Source organism: Procambarus clarkii, chromosome 57, assembly GCF_040958095.1.
Source record: "Procambarus clarkii isolate CNS0578487 chromosome 57, FALCON_Pclarkii_2.0, whole genome shotgun sequence".
NCBI lineage: Eukaryota > Metazoa > Arthropoda > Malacostraca > Decapoda > Cambaridae > Procambarus > Procambarus clarkii.
Genome location: NC_091206.1, coordinates 12,724,576 through 12,749,978, shown reverse-complemented (window position 1 = coordinate 12,749,978; position 25,403 = coordinate 12,724,576). Strand labels below are relative to the sequence as shown.

Genomic DNA, 25,403 nt, shown 5'->3' with positions numbered 1-25,403 from the left:
TTATATACGCATGTATGTATGTATGTATGTATGTATGTATGTATGCATGTATGTATGTATGTATGTATGTATGTATGTATGTATGTATGTATGTATGTATGTACGCATGTATGTATGTATGTGTGTATGTGTGTATGTATGTATGTATGTATGTATGTATGTGTATGTATGTATGCATGTATGTATGTATGTATGTATGTATGTATTCCCAATCACGTTAAAGACTCCCCCTCTATCATCCAGTTTAAGAGAAAAACAACTATGTACTAAATAATCGACCCCTTGTAACTTTAATTATGCTGACCTTCCTGTCTGTATTCAGACTGAGCTTACCATCATTAGAGGTGATTATAACGCTAGACATAGGAACATTGGTAATTCGCAGTTCAGTAATCGTAACGGCAACCAACTGGTGTCACTATTAGGTAGTCACGATGATGCACAGATTGTGGGTGACCTTGAACCGACGAATATCTACGGAGGTATTCCTGATCTATGTCTCGGTTTCAACGTCTCCCACACCGGGTGCGCCTCGTCAATAGTGCCAGTTATGGCGTCTGATCATCTGCCCATATTAGCCACTGTAAGCATTGGCAGCTCTATCCTCCCTGGTGGAGTGTTCAAGCGGAAGAGGCTGGCTGTGCCCATCGATCAACGAGACAATCTTGTTGCTCATGTGTCAGAATGGTGCAGTCATCTGAGCCTTCATCAGTTGAAGATTTTAACAATGAGCTCACAGGTACTATCAACCAGTTTATAGAATCACTTGATCCATCGTCCAGGCCACGTAACCCAAATTACACTGGTCATAGCACTTATGTTTATTATAATGATTCTAAATTGCAGACACTAAAACGCACTGCCAGAATAATTGGACTAGCTTGTAGAAGGACCCGCACTGCTGAAATGCTTCGGCTCTTTCAAGCGGCTCTGGCTAAGGCCAGGGAACGTATGGTGGAGCTGAGGCAGACAGACTGGGAAACTTTTGTCAGTGGTCTCAGTTCTCACGCGCCACTAAGTCGGGCATGGAAGGATATCAACAAGATCAAAGGGAAAAATGCTGCAGAGATCTCGTACCCTAATCCTCTGCACAGAGCAAATGAGCTTGTTGATGCTTGGGCCACGACTTCCAGCTTTGACAGTCCTCCATATATGTCAGTTGCTTAAATTATAAACTGTACTTGTGGTCGGTCTCGAGCCCATTGTTGATGTGACAATGTGTATTGACTTTTGTAACTAGCTTATCAAGATTATAACTTGCTTGGCTATATGAATTGTGGGCTCATTCCCTGAGCCCATTATGTGCCTCTGTAACACTCCACTATCGTCCATAGGATGGGTATGGAGTGCATAATAAATGAACTAAACTAAGCTCTGCCTTTTTGATAACATATACAATTATTAGCTTTATTTGTGAATCTCAATTAATTAAACAATACAGGTATATCACAGAGCCTGTAGGGTTCGGTGAGATGAGCGAAGAGACATGGGAGATTTTACATAAGTACAGTACATGGTAGTTTAAGTAGCGAACGCATGTCAACGAATAACGAGTATATATAACAAAACCATTGTCCTATGAAGTCGATTTAACTTCCAAACATATATTTTTTAATTAATGTTAAATGTTTTCTGGCTAGTTATGTTAGATTTTATTAAAAATACGTATTCTACTTGTTAACATTATAATTTAAATTTGTGATAATTTGAGCAGAGAAGTGCGACAACTGGATATGCCAACAAACACTTTCCAAACAACGATATATCTTGGATAAGTCGCTCCACAACATTGCTGCTTGGACCATCGACTTCCTTTGATGCTACTTATTTCATAATGAAATTATATTAGTTTGGAGTAAATATATGTTTTCTCATGTTCTGCATTCAGCACCCACATTATAGTGAGTAAATATACCATATTACTTCATTACTTAAATAATGCTAGGAGGGTTTGAGTAGCTTTGGGTATTTAGTGCACAGAATCTCCAATAGATGGGGCGAGAGTCGCCCCATCTCTCTCACCCGAGAGAGAGTCGAAACTTAATTTAAAATTGATATATCTTTGTTCTCGAACATGATATATTTCATTTGGTGCAATTATAATAATGTTCATATATCGGTCTTTCTGGAGGCATATAAGATTTTAGGCTTTATTAGCGTATCTTTGTTAATTATACAATATATCGGCAAGTGCGTAGGCGTCTGCACTCCATGCCCGACAAGCTACTGAGCGCTACTATAAAAACATATGTATCTTCACTTGAGCTATAAATATGTCTATTGTAATGTATTTAAAATGAAGCTCTTATTTCTATCTTGCTTAAGACTTATAAAACATTTGTGTTTATTAACGAATTTACGTGAAATAAACATTGATCTGAGAGAGAGTTGCTCTGTCGTTCAGTCTGTACGGGGTGGGAGCTCCGTAATTTTTAAAATACAATAATCTTCATTAGAAATTTAAATATGTCTATAGTAAAGTGTTTAAAGTGAAGCTTATATGTCTGTCTTTCTTGAGACATATAAAACATATATGTTTACTAACGAATTCACGTGAAATAAACATTGTTCTGAGAGAGAGTTGCTCGGTCGATCGATCTGTCCGGGGTCGGAGCTCGGCTATTATAAAAGTACACGTATCTTCGGTTTAAATTTAAATATGCCCATGGTAAGGTATTTAGAATGAAGCTTATATTTCTATCTTTCTTGTGACATATAAAACTTTTACGTTTATTAAGGAATCTGCGTGAAATAGGCATGGTTCTGAGATGAATGCTGCGGTTTTCGAGCTCGACGCGCGGCAATGGACGCCATATACACATCCAGTGGGTGTTATTGGACCCCATACCCATTTTATGGGTGGTTGGAGCCCCATACCCATTCTATGGGTGGTTGGAGCCCCATACCCATCCTGTGGGTTGTAGTGGACGCCATACTCATCCTGTGGTGGTATTGGACCCCATACCCTTCCTGTGGGTGGATGTGATCCCCATACTCATCCTGTGGGTGGTATTGCACCCCTTACTCACCTAACAGGTGGTAGTGGACAATATACCGATCCGGTAGTTGGTATAGTAGACACAATACCATCCTGTTTAGAGTAGTTTACCCCATAGACATTCCAATGAACCATCGTTTTCTGTTAGCGTTCCTACAAAACATCCTTTAAAGATTTGTAAAGCACCAACTATGGTATATAATATTGATTGGTGAAGGACTGTTATTCTATGTAATAATTTTTAGTGCTTATTATAATTTACTAAGAACAACTAATATTTCTCAAAACAAAACTACGAACCTTCAATAGGAAGTAGCTGATCTATAATATTCTAAGAGCATGGACAATAGTAGGTAAATTTCACAACCCATGTGGGACCTGAAAAGTACAATTTTCCTTATAATTGAACCAATCACGACTATTCTGCTATCTAGGTTGACGGACGGGTACTGTGAGACGCAAGTTGGTACGTGAGGAAGAGTTTGGGCCTTGGAAAAAAAAGTAACTGGGAATATATCACATATTTACTAATTCATATTCAACATATTGACTTTAAGCATTAAGTCATATATGTGCTGTCTTGTGTGAGAACGGGTTGTATATGGGGTTATCTTGAGGTTATCTTGATGAATTCGGGGCTTTCAGTGTCCCCGCGGCCCGGTACTCAACCAGGCCTCCACCCCCAGGAAGCAGCCCGTGACAGCTGACTAACACCCAGGTACCTATTTTACTGCTAGGTAACAGGGTGGGGAACAGAGATGTGGATCCAGTATCTGAAATTTCCTTCCCTCTTGGGTGCCGGTCGGCCGAGCGGACAGCACGCTGGACTTGTGATCCTGTGGTCCCGGGTTCGATCCCGGGCGCCTGCGAGAAACAATGCGCAGAGTTTCTTTCACCCTATGCCCATGTTACCTAGCAGTAAAATAGGTACCTGGGTGTTAGTCAGCTGTCATGGGCTGCTTCCTTGTGGTGGAGGCCTGGTCGAGGACTGGGTCGCAGGGACACTAAAGCCCCGAAATCATCTCAAGATAACCCCCCTCTAAATGCAAAAGTAGCCTTTGATCCAGGTTCTGTATCTCTGCACGACATAGACAGTAAAGATTGGTTTGTATGGCTGTGTGGAGTGTGATCAGAGTAAATCGGCAACAGAAAACCTGGAAGAGGAGGAAGTTTTAACGTTTTGTCTGTGATAGATGATACCACTCGCCCTACATAAAATTGTCGTTCACTGCTAAAAGCACGTTTTTCCAAATGCCTCAAGAAAAGAAAATATGGTCGTTGTAGTTCAGTATAAACATTTTTTATTTTTATCAAACATTTTTACTAAAATATCTCTACAGCTATATCAGGATTTTACTTTAGCAAATTTCATTCTAATGTGGGTCCCACTTTGCTTCAGTAATAAAATAAATATCAATGCAAATTTGCTTATTTTGTCATTTAAAGCAATACAGGTATTTTGTGCTGGCTGGGTCACATTGTACTTTGGAATTGAATTTAAATTTCATTGTATTTTCATTAAAAAAATCATTGCAGGTATTTTTAAACAAGGCTTTGTAAAGCTGGTAATAACACACACACACACACACATTTATACACATTTTATACAATTTTGAATATAATTGGTATAATTGTTGAAGAGTTTGACGAGTATTTTTCTCTCCTCTAGCTTCTGCCGAGAGTTTGAATTCAAACCACTTAGAGCGAAAATCGAGCACAGGTGACGACGACAGTGCCAAACAGCAGCATCTACAGCCACCTCTTGCAGATTCACTTAGCATGCTCAAGTTTCCAAGACAATTGAAAAAGCCTTTCAAGAAAATTAAAGGTAAAGTTGACTCATGTCTTGATGAAGAATAATTATTTGCTTCATGTTATGTAACATATAATTGCACTGTGAAATTGTATTCCACATTAGGTACTTGATAGTAAAGTAAAATCTTCCCAGTACATCATGATATATCTTGAGTTATCTTGAGACAATTTCGGGGCTTTTAGTGTCCCCGCGGCCCGGTCCTCGACCAGGCCTCCACCCCCAGGAAGCAGCCCGTGACAGCTGTCTAACACCTAGGTACCTATTTACTGCTAGGTAACAGGGGCATAGGGTGAAAGAAACTCTGCCCATTGTTTCTCGCCGGCGCCCGGGATCGAACCCGGGACCACAGGATCACAAGTCCAGTGTGCTGTCCGCTCGGCCGACCGGCTCCCATTGTATGCTATATTGTGTATTTTCTGGAGGAGCAAAATGGTGGCTTCCTGAAGCTAGCTATACTGAGATTGTTCCACACATCAGATATCAGTGAACTCGGAGGCACTGCATCGGACTGGAGAAATTTCACGAGCGGAGTACCACAGGGTTTAGTTCTTGCTCGGTAATGTTCATTGTCTACTTAAACAACCTACCAGAAGGAATCCAGAATTATATGAAGATGTTTGCTGATGATGCTAAGATACTAGGGAAGATAAACTTTAAACGATTGTCATGCCCTTTTAGAATATCTGGACAAAGTAAGTGTATGGTGCTCTACTTGGCAAAGGGATTTTAATGTGAATAAAGACCATGTTTTGGAATGTGGCATAGGAGAAAAGTTAGAACGTTAGAAAGTACAACAGACATACGCAAGGTTTTCAGAGAAAAGAAACAAAGCAACAATCGATTTCACAAACGAGAAGTCACAGCTGACCACAGACAGGTGGCACCACCACTGGGAGTAGCTGGCTCCCCATGTCAACAATCCCCAGTCCTTTCCTTGATGATCAACAGTTTGGACCACTCCACTAGTCAACAGCCTTGAGGGTTATCTTGAGAGATCTTGAGATGATTTCGGGGCTTTAGTGTCCTCGCAGCCCGGTCCTCTACCAGGCCTCCACCCCCCAGGAAGCAGCCCGTGAAAGCTGACTAACACCCAGGTACCTATTTTTACTGCTAGGTAACAGGGGCATAGGGTGAAAGAAACTGCCCATTGTTTCTCACCGGCGCCCGGGATCGAACCCGGGACTACAGGATCACAAGTCCAGCGTGCTGCCCCCCCTCGGCCGACCGGCTCCCACACAAACTATTCTAAATAGTCCAAACTATTTCTAAATAAGTGCTGGCCATCCTTTGGACTCAGTGTGGGTCCATTTCAAGATTTAGTGTTTGCTTCGTGTGCATGTGTTTCAAGCCTCCTTTGTGGATTTTGGTAATTACCCACTTCAAGCTGCATGTGCTTAGGACTGACCTAAGAGAGGGATATGTAATAAATATGATAGAGAAATCAATAGACAACTGATCGTAAGGTAGGTCCGAGGGCTAACAGAGCTATTCCTCAGGATTAAATACAAAATTCAAATAATAAATACACATGCAAAAATGCACGTACACGTACAAAACCATACACGAAACGAAAGTGTACTGCCAAAAAACACACATTGAAATAATAATAATTCTAAATTTCAGGAAAACGAGAAGGCAGTTTCAGTGAGAGCGAGGATGCTATATCATATGAGTCCCAACCCCAAACTCCCACAAGCCCAGGAGACTACCATCCAAGCTTCTCATCAGAGCTTGGCCCAGATATCAATCCTGTAGCATTGAAGGAGAGAAATGTGGGAAGCAGTGGTAGCCAACAGGTGGCTTCTGCATGGGAACTCAGTGGAGTTGATGAGCCACCGAGAGCCAAAGAACCTCTAAAGCCGTCTTCCAGTCTTCCTGATGTTGTCCATGGATATGCGAGGTGGGAAGAGTTTGAATTTTTTTTTCTAAATTATATTGTCTATATTGAGAAAATTAATTGGAGTAATGAGGTGAGAGTAACTAGTTTTATGCAGTGTATGAAAACAAATTCTGTGTTGGTGAGTAATTACCACTCACCACCAAGTGTAATTACTCGAGTGTAGCTACAGGATATGAGCTGTGCTTGTGGTGTCCCGTCTTTCCAGTACTGTCATATGATACTTGTAATCTACTGATGGTTCTGGCCTCCACCATCTTCTGACTTACTCCAGCTGTCTACCACTTTTTGCAAAAGTGAACTGTAAAGATTTTTTGGCAACTTTGTTTTCTTAGTTTTAATCTATGACCTCTTGTTTGTGAAGCTACTGTTTTTCAGGATTCTTTGTCAGTTTTGTTGATTCCCTGTTACTATTTTGTATGTAGTGATCATATCAACTCTTTTTTTTTTTTCTTCTATGTTCTAGCATTGTATATTTTACACCTCTAGCCTCTCGTTGTAGTTCTTGTTTTTCAGTTCGCGAAGCCATTTAGTCGAATGTGTTTGAACTTTTTCCAGTTTATTAATGCTCTTCTCGAGATAATGGGCACCATACAACCACTACATATTCCAATTTTGGTCTCACAAAGATTGTGAGCAATTTTTGTAATGTTTCACCATCCATGTATTTAAGCGATTTTAAAGTTGTAAAGCATAGCATCAGCTCCTCACACAATGTTGTTCATGTTGTCCTCAGGTGAGAGTTTTCTATCTAGTGTGTGTACCAACACTTGTGCATGGGTTTACAACCTCTCAACCCATCCTCTAACAATTATAGTGCCTATAGTGACTGTGGATGGAAATAGAAAATATGGATTGTTGCACCCAATAACTCTACATTTTGTAATATTAGTATTCAGAACTAAAGGGCAGGACAAAACTTCAACAAACTAATAATAGCCTAACTATACTAGGCCTGGATGAGGTTAGGATTGGTTGTTGCCCTCTGGGGGCCAGATTCACGAAAGCACTTACGAACGTGTACATCTTTCCTCAATCTTTGATGGCTTTGGTTACATTTATTAAATTGCTTACAAGCATGAAAACTTCCCATTCAACTGTTGTTATTGTTATAAACAGCCTCCTGGTGCTTCGGAGCTCATTAACTGTTTAATAATTGGAAAAAGGGCCGCCAAAGATTGAGAAAAGATGTACAGGTTAGTAAGCGTTTGCGTAAGTGCTTTCGTGAATCTGGCCCCTGGTCTTTATCAATTCAAAAGTAATGTTACTAGTACAGTTTTTCTTTAGGGTGCAACAGTTTATATTTTTGTATATTTCAGTCATACTCACTATAGGTACAACTATTTTTGGAGGATAGATTTCAACATTTGTATGTCTTCATCATCTATACATAATGTCAATACAGACAGTATTTAAAGCACGAGATAATAAATACAGAAGAAGGTATTGGCTACAGTAATACAAAATATACTTAACATTTTTTGTATTAAAATAAATATACAGACATCTCATTTCAATGTTGTATTTAAATTAAATGATTATTATGTTCTTAATATTAATACATTGGGTCCTTTTAAAAAGATAACTTTATGCTGTGTATATCAGGCATTGAAAATTGAAAATTTAATAGAGCCACCTAGATATAAAACATTTTGAAAGTAGTTTTATGTTTTGGTACCTTATGGTACATAGTAGTCTATTACCTTTAACAATCATAAAGATGATGATGAAGATTAAGCCACCCAAGAGGTGGCACGGGCATGAATAGCCCGTAAGTGGTACAATTTTTTTTTCTCAGTATTCTGAGGTTGCATTTAACCATCAATCTGTTATCGCGGGGGAGGATACTGCTTCACAGTCTTTATGAGGGTGTCCAGCTGCTGGACACCATCATAAAGATGATAGCATCATCTTTATATATACATATTGCATATAAAGATGATAGCATCATCTTTATATGCAATATGTCTTTAATCTAATTTTCTCTAATTTGTTATGAAAATGTCAGTTATTAATAAGCTACAAAGAAAAGTGTGTAATTTTTGCCGTGTTTTGAATTTCAGCCTCGAGCCATCAGGGGTACAGGGTGCAGCCTCTTCATCTCTTTCTATCGTAGGTGGTGAAGCAGAAGCCTTGAAACAAATACTTCTCATCTCCCCTCATCCCCTCAAGCAGTCTACTTTACTGAAGAAAGAAGTTTGTTTTGCGTGTGATAAGCCATTTACTGGCTTTTTTATTAATTACGGCTACAAGTGTTTGAGTAAGAACATATTGAATGTTTAGTTTATAATGTTCGTTTTGTTTTTATTTGTCCATAGTAAGAGGTAACTAGCTTCTGGTCAGCAGTTTTCTTTTAATTGATTATTTAAAGTAATTTAAAAATATATTTGTTTCTGTTTATTTTCCTAACAATTGACAACCAAGTTTGTTGCACCTCGTATAGTTTGGAACTTAGGATTGATGCAATATATAACTAAATAGACAAGTAGAGAGTAAAGAGTGGTATCCTTTAATTGAAGTAAATTGTTATGCTTAACCGAGATTACATTGCTAGGAGCTGCTTGCTATCTCCGAATAAGTTTTGACAGCTATATCGTAAAACAAGGATTGTAGTACTAGATGATGCCTTTCAAGCCCATAGTAGTGCATGTGCCTGAGAGGGTTTGGGATGTGGGTTCGAGTCCACTGTACAGCCTCGGTAACTGCTCATAGACTCATTTCATTCTTGTGATTTCATTGTGCAGTAATTGACTGTTTTGTCTTGCAGGTTGCAAGAAAATTTTCCATTCGAGATGTGTAAAAGCGTCTCTGAGTGTTTCCTGCTTAGATAACCCAAACTCTGGTAAAGAGAACTCCAGTCCACTGAATAAGAAGCCTCGGCGTATTGACCAAGAAGACAATTGGAACCTTACTAGAACATCTGAATTCATTGATAAATCTGATGAAGTGATTAAAGATGCATATGAATTAAGACGGCTTGAAGAATATATTAGGCGCAAGGTAATGTGACTTTGTTATATCCTTGTAAACGTTAAGATTTATCACTAATGTCTTTGTTATTATTATAATATTAGTAATAATACAGTAGTTGATTTATACAAAAAATATAATTACAGTGTAAATTATATGTATAGGGGATTATATTTTATAATGACTGATCAAGTTCAGTGTTTAGAAGGATTCTTGTTTCTCTTTTGAGAGGTTTTTAATTTTTTTTGGTTATACTACTTAACTTTAAAACTAGATACTTTATTGGCTGGAATTGAGTATTAGGGAGTAAATGATTTAAGTGATATGAAAATTGTAAGTTAACTATTTCTAATACGAATTCAAAATTACAACATTACTTAAAATTTGGTTTTATGGCTTGGCATATTGAGCAGTGCAAGTGAAGTTCAAATAATTTTTAGGTCATGTTGCACAGCTGTTTATGTCTTTGGTTTGCAACTGAGGCCCCTTGGTTCAGGCGTCAGGTGGGACAGACAGTTGGACACATTTTCTTTCACCTGAAAATGAAATGTCCATTTACATTTATTATGTATCACTACATTACTACATTGTATTACTATTACTACATTTACTTATCCAATTTACTGTGCTGCAGAAGGTAGACAGCTGTTGTGGATTACATTGTGGGAAAAGTCATTAGTAGTTAGATTATAGGAAACCATAAGGTGAAGCATTTACACTCTGATATCATGTGTGGAGTTTTATGTATATGTTATTTGTTTACTGATAACATTTAATTGTTCTAAACAGTTGTATGATCTAGAAGAGAAAGAGAGTGAGAAGGCCGACACTCGTACCCAAAGTCTCGATCGCACTTTTACCCGAGATGCACCAAGCAAAGATTTTGAAGCGAGCATTCGTTTACGAGATCGAAAAGACTCGCAAGTGGATCAGATGTTCTGTCAGTCATTACGCGAGTTTAAAAATAATTTGGTGTCCACTTATTCTGTGGCATTCCAGAGAGAAACAGCAGACCTTACCCTCAAGTACAAAGATCTCATTAAAAATTTTGAGCAGGTTTGTGTTGTTATTTTCATATGGTTGTTGTTGATTCTTTACTGCTATATAGCACATACTATACAGCATATGCCCTTCAGTATCTTTTTGTGATATTTGTTGAAGTCAGGACTGTGCAATATATTCACAGATGTATTGCAAGTCATTAAAGCATTGTTCTGCATGAACCCTGATGGGAAAATCCTGAACAGTAATATAATTGTGGGTTGAAAAAAAAACTTGCATGTCGTAACTAGAATGAAAAGTTTCAGAATCAGCAGAATAAATTATAAAATTGTTTTAGCTTATCTTGACATTACGTGTCCAACTGCCACATTAACTGAATCAGTTAACGTAGCAGTTGGACACTTAATTTTAATAAGCATAGTAATAATTTGAGGAGTTTATTCATAAGGCTCTTGACAGCCTTGTCACAATAAAAAAAATTGTGATTTAAGTCTATCAAATAATAAATATATTAGGTAATAAAGGTAAGCAGTGTCCAGTTTTCTTCTGTAGAGATATGACATATTGTATTTTTTAATAAAGTTTATCTAAAGTATCTTAACAGGTAAACCCTGTGCTGTCAAGAAAAGTATGAAATCTGTTATTGTGACATTTAAAACCTGTCATAGTATGTCTTATAAATGCTCTAATCAGACCTTAATTGTTTGATATCTAAAACTTTCCTGCATAAGAAAAAGCAAAAGTTCAGGATGTAGTAACATGTTTAGAATTTGATTTATAATGAATCTTTGTTTTTATTATTAGGTGATGAACACCGTATGCAAGGAGAAGATGGGAAATGACACTTTCCCAGTTACAATGGGAGTTAATGCATTTCGTGGTTTCCTTGATGAATTTATACGAGAGAAAAAGAAACCAGTTGAGGATAAATCAAGAAGAAAAAGACACAGGCGTAAAAAGAGAAAGGTATGATGTCTCTTTAGATCTCTCGGTATCTCTCTAGAATTTGTATGGTGATACATTGTATCTGTTTGTTGCCATGTTTACAATATAAAAGGCTACTTCCCATAAACTGTGTTTACATGACTTAAAGGTCATTTCAGTATTCATCTCCTTATCTCATGGGCAGCACCCCCCCCCCCCCCCCCCACCCCTGTTCTGACATTATTATTCCAAGATCTTTGAATGGGTCGATCCTTTCTGTGAAGAGGTCTGAACAAGTCTCTTACTTATTACTTCTTTTAAGGTATTATTTTTTCCATACTGAAGTAATTTTAATGTTTCAGTTGAATGTCATATTGTTTTCTAATGTCCATAGGAAAATCTTGTTTTTATAAGTGTAATTTTTCTGTAACATCTGCTGAAGCAATTTTCATGTATATTTTGCTGTCTGAGAAGAGTGACATTAAACTGTAATTTGTGTATTTGTCTATGACTTTGTGAGGATGAGAATGCATAATGGCACGAGTAACCTACCTTGTGAGACTGAGCATCGTGCTGGACTCGGACTGGATTTTGATTTAGTTAGTTATTGCCACCGTTCTCTTTGAATATCATTATTTTAACAATGTTTTCCCGCCACTAACCTTGTATTGTTGAACATAGCTAGTGGTATGTCCATACTACTTTTGTTATGTCAGTTCTAGCAAATTTATCTTTGTTTGGTAAGCAATGAATATAATACTGTAATGTTGTGCATTTGTGTGCGGTTAATTTGATATAAAATGTATAGTTATGGAAAACTGATACAAGCATGGCTTTCCTTATAAGTCTGATCACTGTATGACTTGCAAGTAATTCAAGGGTGAATTTTGTTCGTTACAGGTAGAGGAGTTGGTGTATGGAGGCCACATCTTCTCCCCAATCATGGTGAACATTCCTACTCAGTGTGAAGTGTGTAACTCTTTCCTCTGGCTTTCTATGAAGGCCTTCACCTGCCAAAGTATGTATCCCTTTTATCCCCTTATCCCAAAGTATGTATTTAGCAGCTTAGTGTATAGATCAATCCTGGTTTTACATGGGGATATGTTCCAAGACTTGAGAATGTTGCTAATGAAAAGCATGAAAATGCTTTATGTATGGTAAAAAAAATAAGTTTACGTGAAATAATATAAAAATGTAAAAGTATGAGCTGGCATGAGAGCAAACTGGGACATTCAACCTACCTGTTGAAGATTCCGGGTCTCGATGTCTCTGAGGCCTGGTTTCTGACCAGGCTGTTTAATGTGGCTGCTTGCAGACTGATGTATGAATCACAGCCTAGTTGATCAGGTATCCTTTGAAGGTGCTTGACGAGTTCTCTTTTGAACACTGCAAGAGGTCGGCTAGTTACGCCTCTTACGTATGTAAGGGATGAGTGTTGAAAATTCTTAGGCCTTTGATGTTGATTCAGTTCTCTCTCGGCACGCCTTTTGCACCTCTGCTCTTCGTTGGGGCTATTTTGCACATCCTGCCATGCCTTCTGGTCTCATATGGTCCCATTTCTGTGTGCAGATCTGGAACCAGTCCTAATATTTTCCAGTGTAAATTATGTCTCTCTCCTGCTTGTACTAGGGAATACAGATTTAACATTTTTAGACAATCCCAATAAATTAGACGTTTTATTGACTGGATTCAAGCAGTAAATTTGCATGCTCTCCAGGTGCAAAGATCCTTTAGCTTTTGTGGCTGGAATTTTAGTTTGGGGTGGAAACCCCCAAATTCTGCTCATTAGGTGGACAAAATAATATAATTTTGAAGTTTTAAAAATCTGGTAGCAGTTTCCTTTTCCTTAGCTCATAATGCTACACTTGTCAACCATGAGCTTCATTGGTCTCTCTTTAATTTTTTTTTTTATGAAACTCTTGATGAAAACCTGGTATAGAATGTTTTTGAATGTCCATATATTTATTTATTTATTTATTTATTTATTTATTTATTTATTTATTTATTTATTTATTTATTTATTTATATATATATATATATATATATATATATATATATATATATATTATATATATATATATATATATATATATATATTATATATATATATATATATATATATATATATATATATATATATATATATATATATATATATATATATATATATATATATATATATATATATATATATATACATACATACATACATACATACATACATACATACATACACACACACACACACACACACACACACACACACACACACACACACGCGCGAAGGTACATTGGGACTGTGAGGATACATAGGATAGTAATTACAATCTTGTAAAGCCACTAGTATGTGCAGTGTTTTGGGCAGAAATATATATTTTCATTGGCTCTGTTACACCCCATCAAGGCCTCTTTGTGTTAGGATTTTAATTGTTTTAATGAAATTAAATATTACAAGTAAATAAAGCAATACATAGAAAATATAACCAATTTTAAGTTTTAATGAATTACTTGCCATTTATGTAATAAAGGTGTCAATTTAATGTATGAAATCAGAAATTGGAATACAGTTTAGCAAATCTTATACATGAAGATGATAATTCTTTTAGCTAGCAGAATGATAACATTTTATGATTGGTAGTTAATTTAAGCATTACAGTATATTAAAGTGTTTAAGATGACTTAAATGTGTTAATGCAGGTAAAATTGTGTTGGAGGAGTAAAGGAAACTGTTATATTAGTGTTATCCGAAGAATGGAAATTGACAAATGTGGATAATGTGAAAGTGAAGTTGAGAGTAATTTTTTTTTTAATTCATTCCTTGTGAATATTCAAGTTAGAAAATGTACTTTAGTTACATTCACAAAACACTTCAATTTACAATTTCTTTCTAAGCATGTAAATGTCACCCAATCCAACATGAGATCCAAAACCAATATGTAGCATTGACATCCTAAACCTGTGACATACAGTATAATTAGTGAGAAAATCAGTTGGAGCCATGAAGACCCTCCTCCCCACCACCTAGAGGGTTCAGTGGATTCAGGTTGTATTTGTTTTACCATATAGTAGTGTATTGATCTAGGGCAAGCATGTCAAACACGCAGCCCGTGGGCCGCTTTGCAAGCACACCTGCGGCCTGCACAAAAAATACTGTAATACAATGGATACTATATTCTGCAATTACTTTTACTAAATGAATTCAATTAGTTATCGTGTATGCAGTCCTCATGAAAACAAATGTGACCCATATGACCCTTAGGGGACCCTCAGTTTGACTTGCCTGGTCTAGGGCATTTGCTTGGGAGTACCCAAGTACCCATGAGGTGGTTTGAATCCTCCTCACGGCTCCTACTAATTTGTGATTATCTAATGATAATCACATTAATTGTATTGACAATGAAATCACATTAGTGTTAATAATAATAAATGTGTTACAACTCTACAGGAGTTTTGGGTTTACCATTTTAACCTTACTTTCTTTTCCTCCACTAGGATGTAAAGTTACGTGCCACCAGAAGTGTTACAAGAGAGCAGACTCCAAGTGTAGTCATGATGGTCCTAAGCCTATTGTTGTTGATACTGGAATGCCCCCTACTAGAAATCGCGTTCTTGGTGTACCGTTAGAAAATTTAGTACGACCTGGTGAAAAAATTCCTTCAGTTATAGATCGTCTTATTACCAGCATTGAGATTTATGGGTTGTACACTGAAGGGCTCTATCGGAAATCAGGTGCCCAGACTAAAGTAAGTTCGTTATCGTTTCTCGTCTTCTGACTTGCTGTTAAATTATAATTATTTGCTTGTGTATATTTTTTTTGACAGGCTAAGTATAATATGATTTCTTTAATAATCTTTAGTAATTTATGGTCTTGCCATGTTACTGGGGAATTGGGGGACTGCAATGTAAGTATCTACCACTGTGCAACTGCTTTTTATAATAATAAATCACAAAGCACATCACTTGTGGACCTCTCCAAGCAATAATTTGAATCACCAGGTAACCTAATTATTGCTCTGCACACTATCAATTACCAACTAGGTGGTTCCCCAACCTCCTCCAAGTGGCTGTACTGGCCCACACAACAGTGTCAGTGGAGTTTGCATCCCTCATTTGTAGCCTGGCAATTCACCATTTCATTCTCCACCTCTATGACTGCTGAATGAGATAGACGAATTTTTCATTGGAGCTTGTTTTTACACGAAGTTCAATTGTGGGAAAATCCTGGCAGGCGATTATTTATTTTTATTATATATTTTGTTAACTTCAATATTGAATTATGATTCTAAGTGGGCTGTATTTTTGATTCAGCTTGCCAGAACTCACCTGCACATAGTTTGGAGGGACAATTATAACTTATACCACAATGAGTGGATATATATAAGTTGTAAAGAATCTACAATTGTTTAACAATTGTAGATTGTTTAATTAGATTGCAAACAACCTCTAGCTAAATATAAATTATACCACATATGGTGGCTTAAATTACTTTGGTTAGTATTACTCCTATCTTATAGTAAACATGGGTTAGTACAAGTATAAGGTCTCATCTGTGACTATAGGTATGGCCTAATTAGGCTGTGTGTGATGGTTCCTCCATCAGATTAGGGTGTGGCACATGTGGTGTAGGGCCTTGTAATGGCGGCCTGGCGTCTGTGTAGCGGCTAAGGTAAGAAAGCGCCACAGATTATGTTGGCCTGTTCACCTTCTTATAACTCCAGATCACACATTACCTGCTAAAGTAATGGAAATTAATAATGGCTCCATTAACATATAAAGTACAGGTGTGACATGAAATATTTGTGTGTGTATAGTGCCGAGTAAACTCACTTTGTTTGAGCTTTAAGCTCAATGCATAACCGCCAGACCTATCTAAACAGTAAATGGCCAAAAACGTTATAGATAATTGGTAAGACGGATACTCGGATCTTCTTTTTTGCTGTAGAGGTTCCAATGGCAGTTTCTCGGTTGGTCGACTCATATTTTGGTAGTCTTTGACGAGTTGTGCTTGTGAGGAGTCCTCTCTGTTTTGTTTTTGTATCTGTGTGAGAGCGTGACTGGCCCTGCTCCCTCAGCCAGCCATGTTCCAACATTCTGTCTTAAGGACTAAGCTTATTTTAACAATAGCAAGGGAGTTTGTAGAGTATATCTGGTGTATGGTATAATCATTCAGTCCTAGTGAATACTATTTTATTAGGTTTAAACACTAGACTCTGGTTTAAAAGAATAATTAGAATTTTAAATATACGTGTAGTGAATTAACGTCTTGATGTGATGTCACGGAATCGCCCATTTTCCATACATTCTTAATGGGTAACTATAGTATGTTAACATATGTGTCGGATTTCCGACACCAATTCTTGGTGGTCACTTCACAGCAGGTAGATGTTATACTTTTTACTAGACACTCGGTTTGTTGAATCCTCCATCCATATGGTGCTTACCTAAAAAAAGTTTCCTCGGTCTTTTTAGACTTGAAAAATGCCTAATAAGTGTAGAAACATAGAATGATAAAAAAAAGTGTTTATTCAGTCTCAGGCTTAAAGTGGATTCACTTTCTTCCTCTCAATATTAGGATGAAGGCATACCATAATGCAGCTTTAATATATAGGTGTGTGTGTGTGTGTGTGTGTGTATTTAGTATTTCATATTTAGTATTAAGATATTTTAAATTGAATAATGTTTTGTAAGTGGCTTATTGCTCTTCGTGTGTTTCTCAGGTTCGAGCAGTCAAGGCCCATATGGAGCGTGATCCGGATAATATAGACTTTACCGACACACCCATTCATGTCCTGGCCACCATCCTAAAGTCCTTCTTTCGGGAATTACCGGAACCCCTCCTGACCTTTGAATGTTATGACCCGCTCCTCCATGCTACCGAGCTGCAAGATCCAGATGATCAGTTGCAGACAATATTCAACATCATCAAAGGCATACCTAAACTGAATTATGATTTGCTAGAAAGACTCATCTTTCACATTGTTCGAGTGGCGCATCATGAAGAGCACAATCGCATGAGTGTTAATGCCTTGGCCATCGTGTTTGCACCTTGTATACTGCGTAGTCAGAGATCACAAACGGTTCAAGATTCTCTTAATGATATTGCCAAACAAACAGCGGTTAGTCTACTTGATTTCTTTTTTAGCCTAGGTTCTAGAATTGGGATATATTATACAGTAATTGCTACTTATGAAGTGATCTGATAAATAATTTTCATATTATGGTTAATCTTGGCAATGCTTAATTCTTTTAATATCTTCTTTCAGGTGGTAGAGTCGATAGTAACAAGACAATTAAGACAAGTGAGAATGACACTTAATGATATTGATAGTGTTGATAGTGCAACAGCCTCGGCAGGCATGCGTCTCGACTCAATTCGTTCCTTAAAGGTATGGAGCTGTAATTATATTTCCTGTACTTTCATTTCAGAATATAAATATAAATAATTTGGCTAATTACACCATGACAAATATTTTCTAATTATGTGATCACATGAGAGTAGTGTAGATGTGTGTGTGTGTAATATAGTGTTCTAAAATTAGCAAATAGTTTTAATTCTAACACTTTTGCCATGATTGGCAGAAATGCTTGTTTCATTTAAGTCATGCAGCACAATAGACAAGTTTAAAGAAATTCATCCAAACGAGTTTCAACATCCTGTAATGTTTGTCCAGATATCTGAACTTCAGAAGAGTTTGTGCCTGGTAGCAGTTATTTCCTCTCTGGTGTGGAGGCAGTTTTCAGTGTGTCCTCCCTCTACATCAAATTTTGGGGGATTGTCGGAACCCATTCTTAAGCCATTCTCCTTGGTTGGTGCAGAACTATTGGCTAGAGTTTGAAAGTCTGTCTTTGGTATCTTAGCCATTTTGTTTTCTGCCCTGTTTTTGGCTCGGGTTTTATTTGCAGTCCACATTTTGGTTTTCCAGCTATTCCCGATTGCTTGTTGCGTGTCCTCACCTTGCTTACGTCAAACCTCTTTCTGTGTCTTCCCCGAGTCCTGGTCTCCTGTCTCCCACTTTGATGGGTCGGCCCTTTCTATATTTGTGTGTTCTGTATTTAGTCTTTTCTGCAAAATCTGTTCCTTTTCTGAGGCACCATTGTATGCATCATTGAGCTACTACGGGATCGGCACAGAAGTCAAGTATTGAACGGAACCACACATTTTGTGTGTGTGTGGGGGGGGTTCAACCAGCTCTCCGTATCTGTTGTTCATTGTCTTCCTTTCGTATGGGAATGAGGTGTGTCCTGGATTTGGATATTTTACAGAAATTCAAATTTCAGAGGGACGATCTGGTCTGTGGATTTGATCTAATATTTAGTGGAATCCACTTTGTAGCTTTGGATTCATAAGGTTCTAAAGTAATGCTCTGTAAACATTACTAGGACATGACATTACAGTATAATCTAATTATCACCAATAGTCTCCAATGAGCGTCTCCACAATGTGCAAGATTTTTCACTTCTATTTAATTATACTGAAAATGGAATGCACAATACCAGTAATGGCAATCAACTCAAATGTGGCAGGAAGCAATACAAAGCTTACAATATATTGAATTAAGTGATCATTGTTACTTAGTCTCAAGCTCTTCTCGAGGTTTTCTTGAGATGATTTCGGGGCTTTAGTGTCCCCGCGGCCCGGTCCTCGACCAGGCCTCCACCCCCCAGGAAGCAGCCCGTGACAGCTGACTAACACCCAGGTACCTATTTTACTGCTAGGTAACAGGGGCATAGGGTGAAAGAATCTCTGCCCATTGTTTCTCGCCGGTGCCTGGGATCGAACCCAGGACCACAGGATCACAAGTCCAGCGTGCTGTCCGCTCGACCGACCGGCTTTCTCAAATACTACCCTCAAATAAATCCCTCTTCAAATACTACCAAACCTCAAATCGGTATATAATCATAATAATTTTTTTTCCCTTAAAGTAGCTAATAATGATCGACTTCATATGCTGATATATATAAAGTCCTTATGTGAGTGAATGTTCACACTGGCGAGAGGATTTAAACTCATCTTGGTTATGATACAGCATCACCTAGACAAATGATGTATTGGCAAAAATGCATGCGACAGTAAATGCTCGACTCCATACTTGGTGACAGTATGGCATACAATTTCTTACTGTTTGAGATCTTGATTGAGGGGGGCCACAGCTGACTTCTTAATAAAAAATTTTCTTCATGGTCTTGTAAGTGTTCACTTCTATAAACACGGGAACTTCACCTCATCTTTTTGGCAGTTTAAATGTAGCTTCCAATCTTCTCAAACTGATTGTGACTAAATTTTCTTTGACATCTAACTTACTGTGGGTGCTTGTATACATGTTACTGTTCTAACATGTAACATATAAGAACATGTTACTGAAGCATTTAAGCAGCTGCAAATATCACGGGCCAATTATCAACCTACCCAGGCTGTGGTATGTTTAGTATTTTCCTTGGAAAGAGCAGATCATTGCTGAAGGGAGTAACCAAGTGGCTTACTCAGAAAGGCCCTTTTTATATATCACTCAAATCCTGACATTTTGCATTGAAAAGCAATTTCTCTTTACTTTTATTTTGATACAACAATGTTCACTAAATGATAACAGTACTGTACACTGAACAGGAGTTATGCTTTGTAGGGCCTAAAATAGTGAAATGAACAAATCATGGTACAGAAACATTTCATTTATGGTGATGGGAAGTGAAACACAATACTCGCCCATCCAGATATGTTTGTCATATTTTACTGTCAAACTGTGATTGGAAAAAAGTATCAATGTTGCATAATGGTTTATCCTTTAAGTTGATTTGTTATTAATTAAATAATTGTCTTGCATGTAAAAATTCTTTCTAAAATAAGTTGCTGCAGAAATTTAGTAATAGAATATCAGAGAACTTTGTTAGAAACATTTAAAACATTCAACTTCCTTTTAATAATTGAATTTTTCACTATTGCATGGTAGAATAGTGCTGTAACCATAATCTTATAACTTCAGGCTTTGAGTCGGTCACTTGTTTTGCCTGAAGTTTCCATCTGGGTGAATAGAAACAGTCGCCTCAGACACACAATTTAACTGTTGACAGAATTTGTAAATACACAAGTGGAATGGCTCCAAGATAAGTGAGATTTGTTTATCTCTTGTCTGTTTTCAACTCAGCATGGCTTAATAAATAAGTTTTATTTTATATTCTAATATATATAAATATAATAGCATTTGTAACTTTGATTATATTGTTTCAGCCTCAAACTCATCGATACTGTGCACTTCAAAATGAAGGTACAGTGTCCACATTACCACGTGCGTCAACTGCTTCAGCGAGATCTGCATTATCTGATCCTTGTGAGCAAGATCTGGAGGAAAAGTTGGAAAACCTCCGTGACACTCGGCTCCGCTTAGAGCTACAATTGCCAACTCTTGTGAGAGGGAGCTCGGAAGAAGACCTCCTCTCCACAGATATGTCTCGAGGTGGATCTTTGGAGGACATTCCTGGAACTCCAATCACTCCTGCTGCACCTGCTGCATTTATTGGAGGGTCCAGAGAGAGTGGGTGTGGTGACGAATCGGATTCACTTTCTATATCAGGTAGAATGTGAAATATGTATTGTTGAAGATAAGAAATATCAGTGTAATTTCTGTGTGTGTGTGTGTACATGTAGGAATCTTGGCATACTTAAAAAGTTTTTGAATAATTAGCCATTGGCAATCCCTTTGTCACATTGCATAGCTGCACTAATTTATATTCATAATAAGATTGCATGCATTACTGCATTTTATTTTTCTTGTAGGCCATTTGAAGCACTACCATACATGTGAAAGTTAAATGGGGTACCTCCTGTCCTTGACTCAATGTTTTGTTTGTTTTCATTTATTAATTAAAGCACAGTTTAGTGGTCTGCTTCTTTTTTTATTTTCTCCACCTTATCACTCATTCAGTAACAACCTGCTGCACCACACAATTGTTTTTCATAGTCCACACAGTACAGGTGGTGTTCATGGATGATTGATGATTGAAGAAGATTAAGCCACCCAAAAGGTGGCACGGGCATGAATAGCCCGTAAGTGGTGGCCCTTTTAAGCCATTACCAGTATCAATAGATGATACTGGAGCACTGTGGAGGTGTGACTGCACCCTTCATGACGGGAGATGTCTTCCGTGGTTCATGGATGCCTTCAACCCTACACTTGAGAGGACTGTGTAGGGTTGACAGTGGGTCACACAATTCACTCTCACAGCTCCACCTAGATTTTTTTTTTAAAATGGTATACTTATGCCCTCATTCCTATATTAACTACATCAGCAGTATCTCTGTTAATGGTCATTGGTGTTGATATTAGCATCCTTCCCAGCATGTTCCATTATCACACAAAAAAAATCAATATGACCACTTTTATTGGTAAACCTATATTTTTAATATCCCAGGTCTGGTTATCTTTATGGATCACTGATGTGATTATCCAGGAGTTGAATCTACACCCATGCTTCACCAGACTGCTGGTGTTTCTCCTATGCAATCTAAAGGTTTGGCTTCCAGTGGCCAAGGACTTAGTTAATTACAAATTCTGTATTTAAACAAGTGCCACAGAATGATAGCTTCAGAGCACTGTCGTATAATGCATTGAAACTACAGTACAGTACTGGCGGTTTTCTCTTTCACCACCACCTCACTTAACTTGTTCCAATCGTCTACCACTCTGCAAAAGTGAATTATCTTGTATTTCTTTGGCAGCTTTGTTTAGTAAGCTTAAATCTAGGACCACTTGTTCTTGAAGTCCCAGGTCTCGGGAATTCTTCCGCTATCAATTTTGTCGATTCCGTTACTATTGTTTTACATGCTAATCATATATGCAAGAGTAGATTGAAAAAAAAGTGTCACCTGATATTTTGCTGTGTTGATTGAATCATTTTAGATATTGGAAGTGTTTTTGTAAGGTAGTGTTTAAATACAGCAGATTAATAGGAAATACAGTAAGTTAAAAATATACTAATACAAAATTTGAGATAGAAACTAGTTACAAAAACTCTGAAGAGTGTGCAGTATAAGTACTTAGCACTAGATAGCATAATTGAACTTCACCTTGTATTGTACTCTATATTTAATCTAAAAAGAACTTGGAAACCATTAGATCTGTCTGTAGTAACTATGATGAATTATTTTGATACTCGAACAAATTGATATGAGATACAGTATAACAAAGAAGAAAATATTCACAGCAATAAAAATTACACATTTGTAAAGGTTGTCCTAAACTTCAGCGTCTTTATTCTTGCACAGTATCCTATTTGTGACACTGTTAGTAGGCATAGATTCAAAGGTAATAACTGTGGCAAACTGCGTGTTGATGTTTTAATGCTGCTCTTAATCTAAATAATATTGTTTTTATTGGGACAGACTGAAATTTTGTTACTTTGAATTCGTTTTGTACATGTGGGTTGGGTTGTTTCGGCTACATTATTTTGACTTGTTCTCGCATTCTCTGTACTTTCTCATCTTTCTTGTAGAGTTAGGCACTTGTTTCGCTATTTCAAATACTGAAAGTAATTGACCTTGCTATATTGTTTTCTTGTATATTAGTTTATGACTCCATGCATTAGTATCTTGAATATGCTGATTTTCTCTGCCAAGTTCATTTGTTTATATTCTTACTATAAACAAAATCCATTTCAACAATAAAGCTCATTATGAACGATTATCTGTTTTCAGTTGACATTATGCTGTCGTTACACATTTTTGACTCATTTGAGTCAAATTTTTTTGACTCATTTGAGTCATTCAGTGACTCTGTAGTAGTGTTTTCCAGTTGCATACAAGATTGTGTTCAATAATGTAATTCAATTCATATTTTTATGACAGGTGACAACACAACCAGACAAAAAAGAACCCGGACTTGGAAACGAGATAAAACAGACGAAGACGGTAGTGTAACTTCAAGATTACACCAGGACTATAGTGATGATGCTGTGATGGTATAGCTCACGTGTGAACTTTGGTCATAGGATCCATATTGCTTGGGTAGTGCCGAACATTAATATTTATAATTTTCATCATTTGGGAAGATGGAATTTAAGGCAATGCTGACAAATTTAGCCGAAGGACCCAGTATTTGTTTATATTTGATTCGATAATTATTCCTACAATTTGCTACAAAAAAAGGACGCATTCGGATAAAAAACGTTTACGTATATTTTTCTAGGCACGAGAACAAGAAATCTATTAGTGTGAATGTGACTCATGTGCTTAGAACTCTTTTGTTTTTTTGTTTTTTTTTTGGTTTGAGAGGTAAGTTTGTTTGACATCGATCATTGTTGTGTTTGTTACTTTGCTTTAAGGTGAACTATTCTTGTCAAGAGATGTGTTTTTTATATCTTTGTAATGTATATTAATTTGAAAACTCGTGTTTGTAAATTGTCAAATCTAGTTTTGATAGGATTGTGATTATCAACTGAACAAGCATTGTAAATACTTTTTAAGCTTTTCTTCTCTTAGTTACATATTTTGTTCTCTTAGCTACAAATTTAAGTCATCACAAACATACTTCAGGGGACCATAATCATTGTATAAAAGTATTTAAGAATTACTTCATGTTACATCCAGATCACATCCAGAGTAAAATTGCCTCATTAACAAAGGGGGACTCATACTTGACGACGGCTGTATTAGCAGAGGCTCGGACTAATGGGCAATTTTGTGTGTAGCCAGGGAGGTTTTACTCATGTTAACTTATTTTAAGTGTGCTCTTATGTGTTAATGACAAAGTTCTTTCATATCATCATGCTCTGTGTTGTAATTTTCTCACAAAATTGTTATGCCATTTCTTGCCATTACTTACCTATTTTGTCTCTCAATTTCAAAGTTTTTCCCCAAAGTTAATATTTAAATTAAGTGTTCCTATGTCCTTTAATTATTCATAAATGAAACTTTTACAATGGGTATTCCGTATCTGTCCAGAATTGTCTTTTCCCAATTTGCATAATTTCCGAAAGTTAGTATGTGTGCACATCCCAGTGATGTCTCCTGTCTTTTTTTGTAACTGCACATTTTTCCCCACTTTTTCATATTTGGCGTAACATTAAAAACCCAAGCATAAATAATTATCATTTTTTTAATTGTTCTTATTGATAGAATAAAACTGGATATTTGAATATGCTACTGGGGTCTAGTGTCAACATGGTTTGATTTAGGCAGTGTGTCCTGTCCGAGTCTCGTCTATATTTTAGGAATCGTCTCCAGTTGTTGTGGTCACAATTCAGAAAGCCCTATTATCAGTCACCAAATGTCACAATAATTTTTAATTTCGTTTTTAATGAATCAGGTTTTGTAAATTTAAATCTTCACATGCTGTAAATGTTGTCTACATTTACAGCATGTTTTTCAAAAATAAAATGTTGGAAATTATATATTTTTAGAGAAAATTAAAATAAATAATAAAGAGGTTCTTTATTTTGTATGTATACACATGAATACATGTATATATAAATATAAAATGTTGTATGCTCACACACACAAACACGGATTTGTACATAAAGCAAAGCAAAACAAAACAAAAGAAGGGGAGGTGTGGTAGGACAAAGGAACAGGGGAAACTGCATCTGAGGGGACCAGATAATCATCACAAATGCATGTGCTTTTTTGAGGTTATGGGTCCCCCTTTTTCCAACCAGAGGTAGTACCCCTCTTCTGCCCTTCTGTTTAATTTCTTTTGAATTACAGTATGTAAGGTGTGTATGAATATAATATATATATATATATATATATATGCCACAAACTTGCACGAACATGCAAGCTATTTTTAACAACAGAAACTCTTCTCCTA

General features: G+C 36.9%; 1 protein-coding gene across 14 annotated transcripts in view; it reads left to right on the top strand.

Annotated features, from left to right (window-relative positions):
- The window catches only part of LOC123745051 (unconventional myosin-IXb), a 327,701-nt gene extending 302,675 nt beyond the window's left edge, over nucleotides 1-25,026 (top strand). For 13 of the 14 annotated variants that reach the window (XM_069306295.1, XM_069306296.1, XM_069306303.1 and 10 more), the window contains 12 exons: nucleotides 4,668-4,826; nucleotides 6,438-6,714; nucleotides 8,775-8,971; nucleotides 9,479-9,711; nucleotides 10,471-10,737; nucleotides 11,488-11,649; nucleotides 12,508-12,625; nucleotides 15,100-15,350; nucleotides 17,325-17,723; nucleotides 17,871-17,993; nucleotides 20,831-21,173; nucleotides 23,444-25,026. In XM_069306295.1, the coding sequence (XP_069162396.1) occupies nucleotides 4,668-4,826; nucleotides 6,438-6,714; nucleotides 8,775-8,971; nucleotides 9,479-9,711; nucleotides 10,471-10,737; nucleotides 11,488-11,649; nucleotides 12,508-12,625; nucleotides 15,100-15,350; nucleotides 17,325-17,723; nucleotides 17,871-17,993; nucleotides 20,831-21,173; nucleotides 23,444-23,562 (2,648 nt within the window). In that variant the 3' untranslated portion in view covers nucleotides 23,563-25,026. Of the gene's footprint in view, nucleotides 1-4,667; nucleotides 4,827-6,437; nucleotides 6,715-8,774; nucleotides 8,972-9,478; nucleotides 9,712-10,470; nucleotides 10,738-11,487; nucleotides 11,650-12,507; nucleotides 12,626-15,099; nucleotides 15,351-17,324; nucleotides 17,724-17,870; nucleotides 17,994-20,585; nucleotides 20,711-20,830; nucleotides 21,174-23,443 lie in introns of those variants that run through there. The other variant, XM_069306304.1, reaches the window with a different exon arrangement.
- Nucleotides 25,027-25,403: the final 377 nt, after the last annotated feature.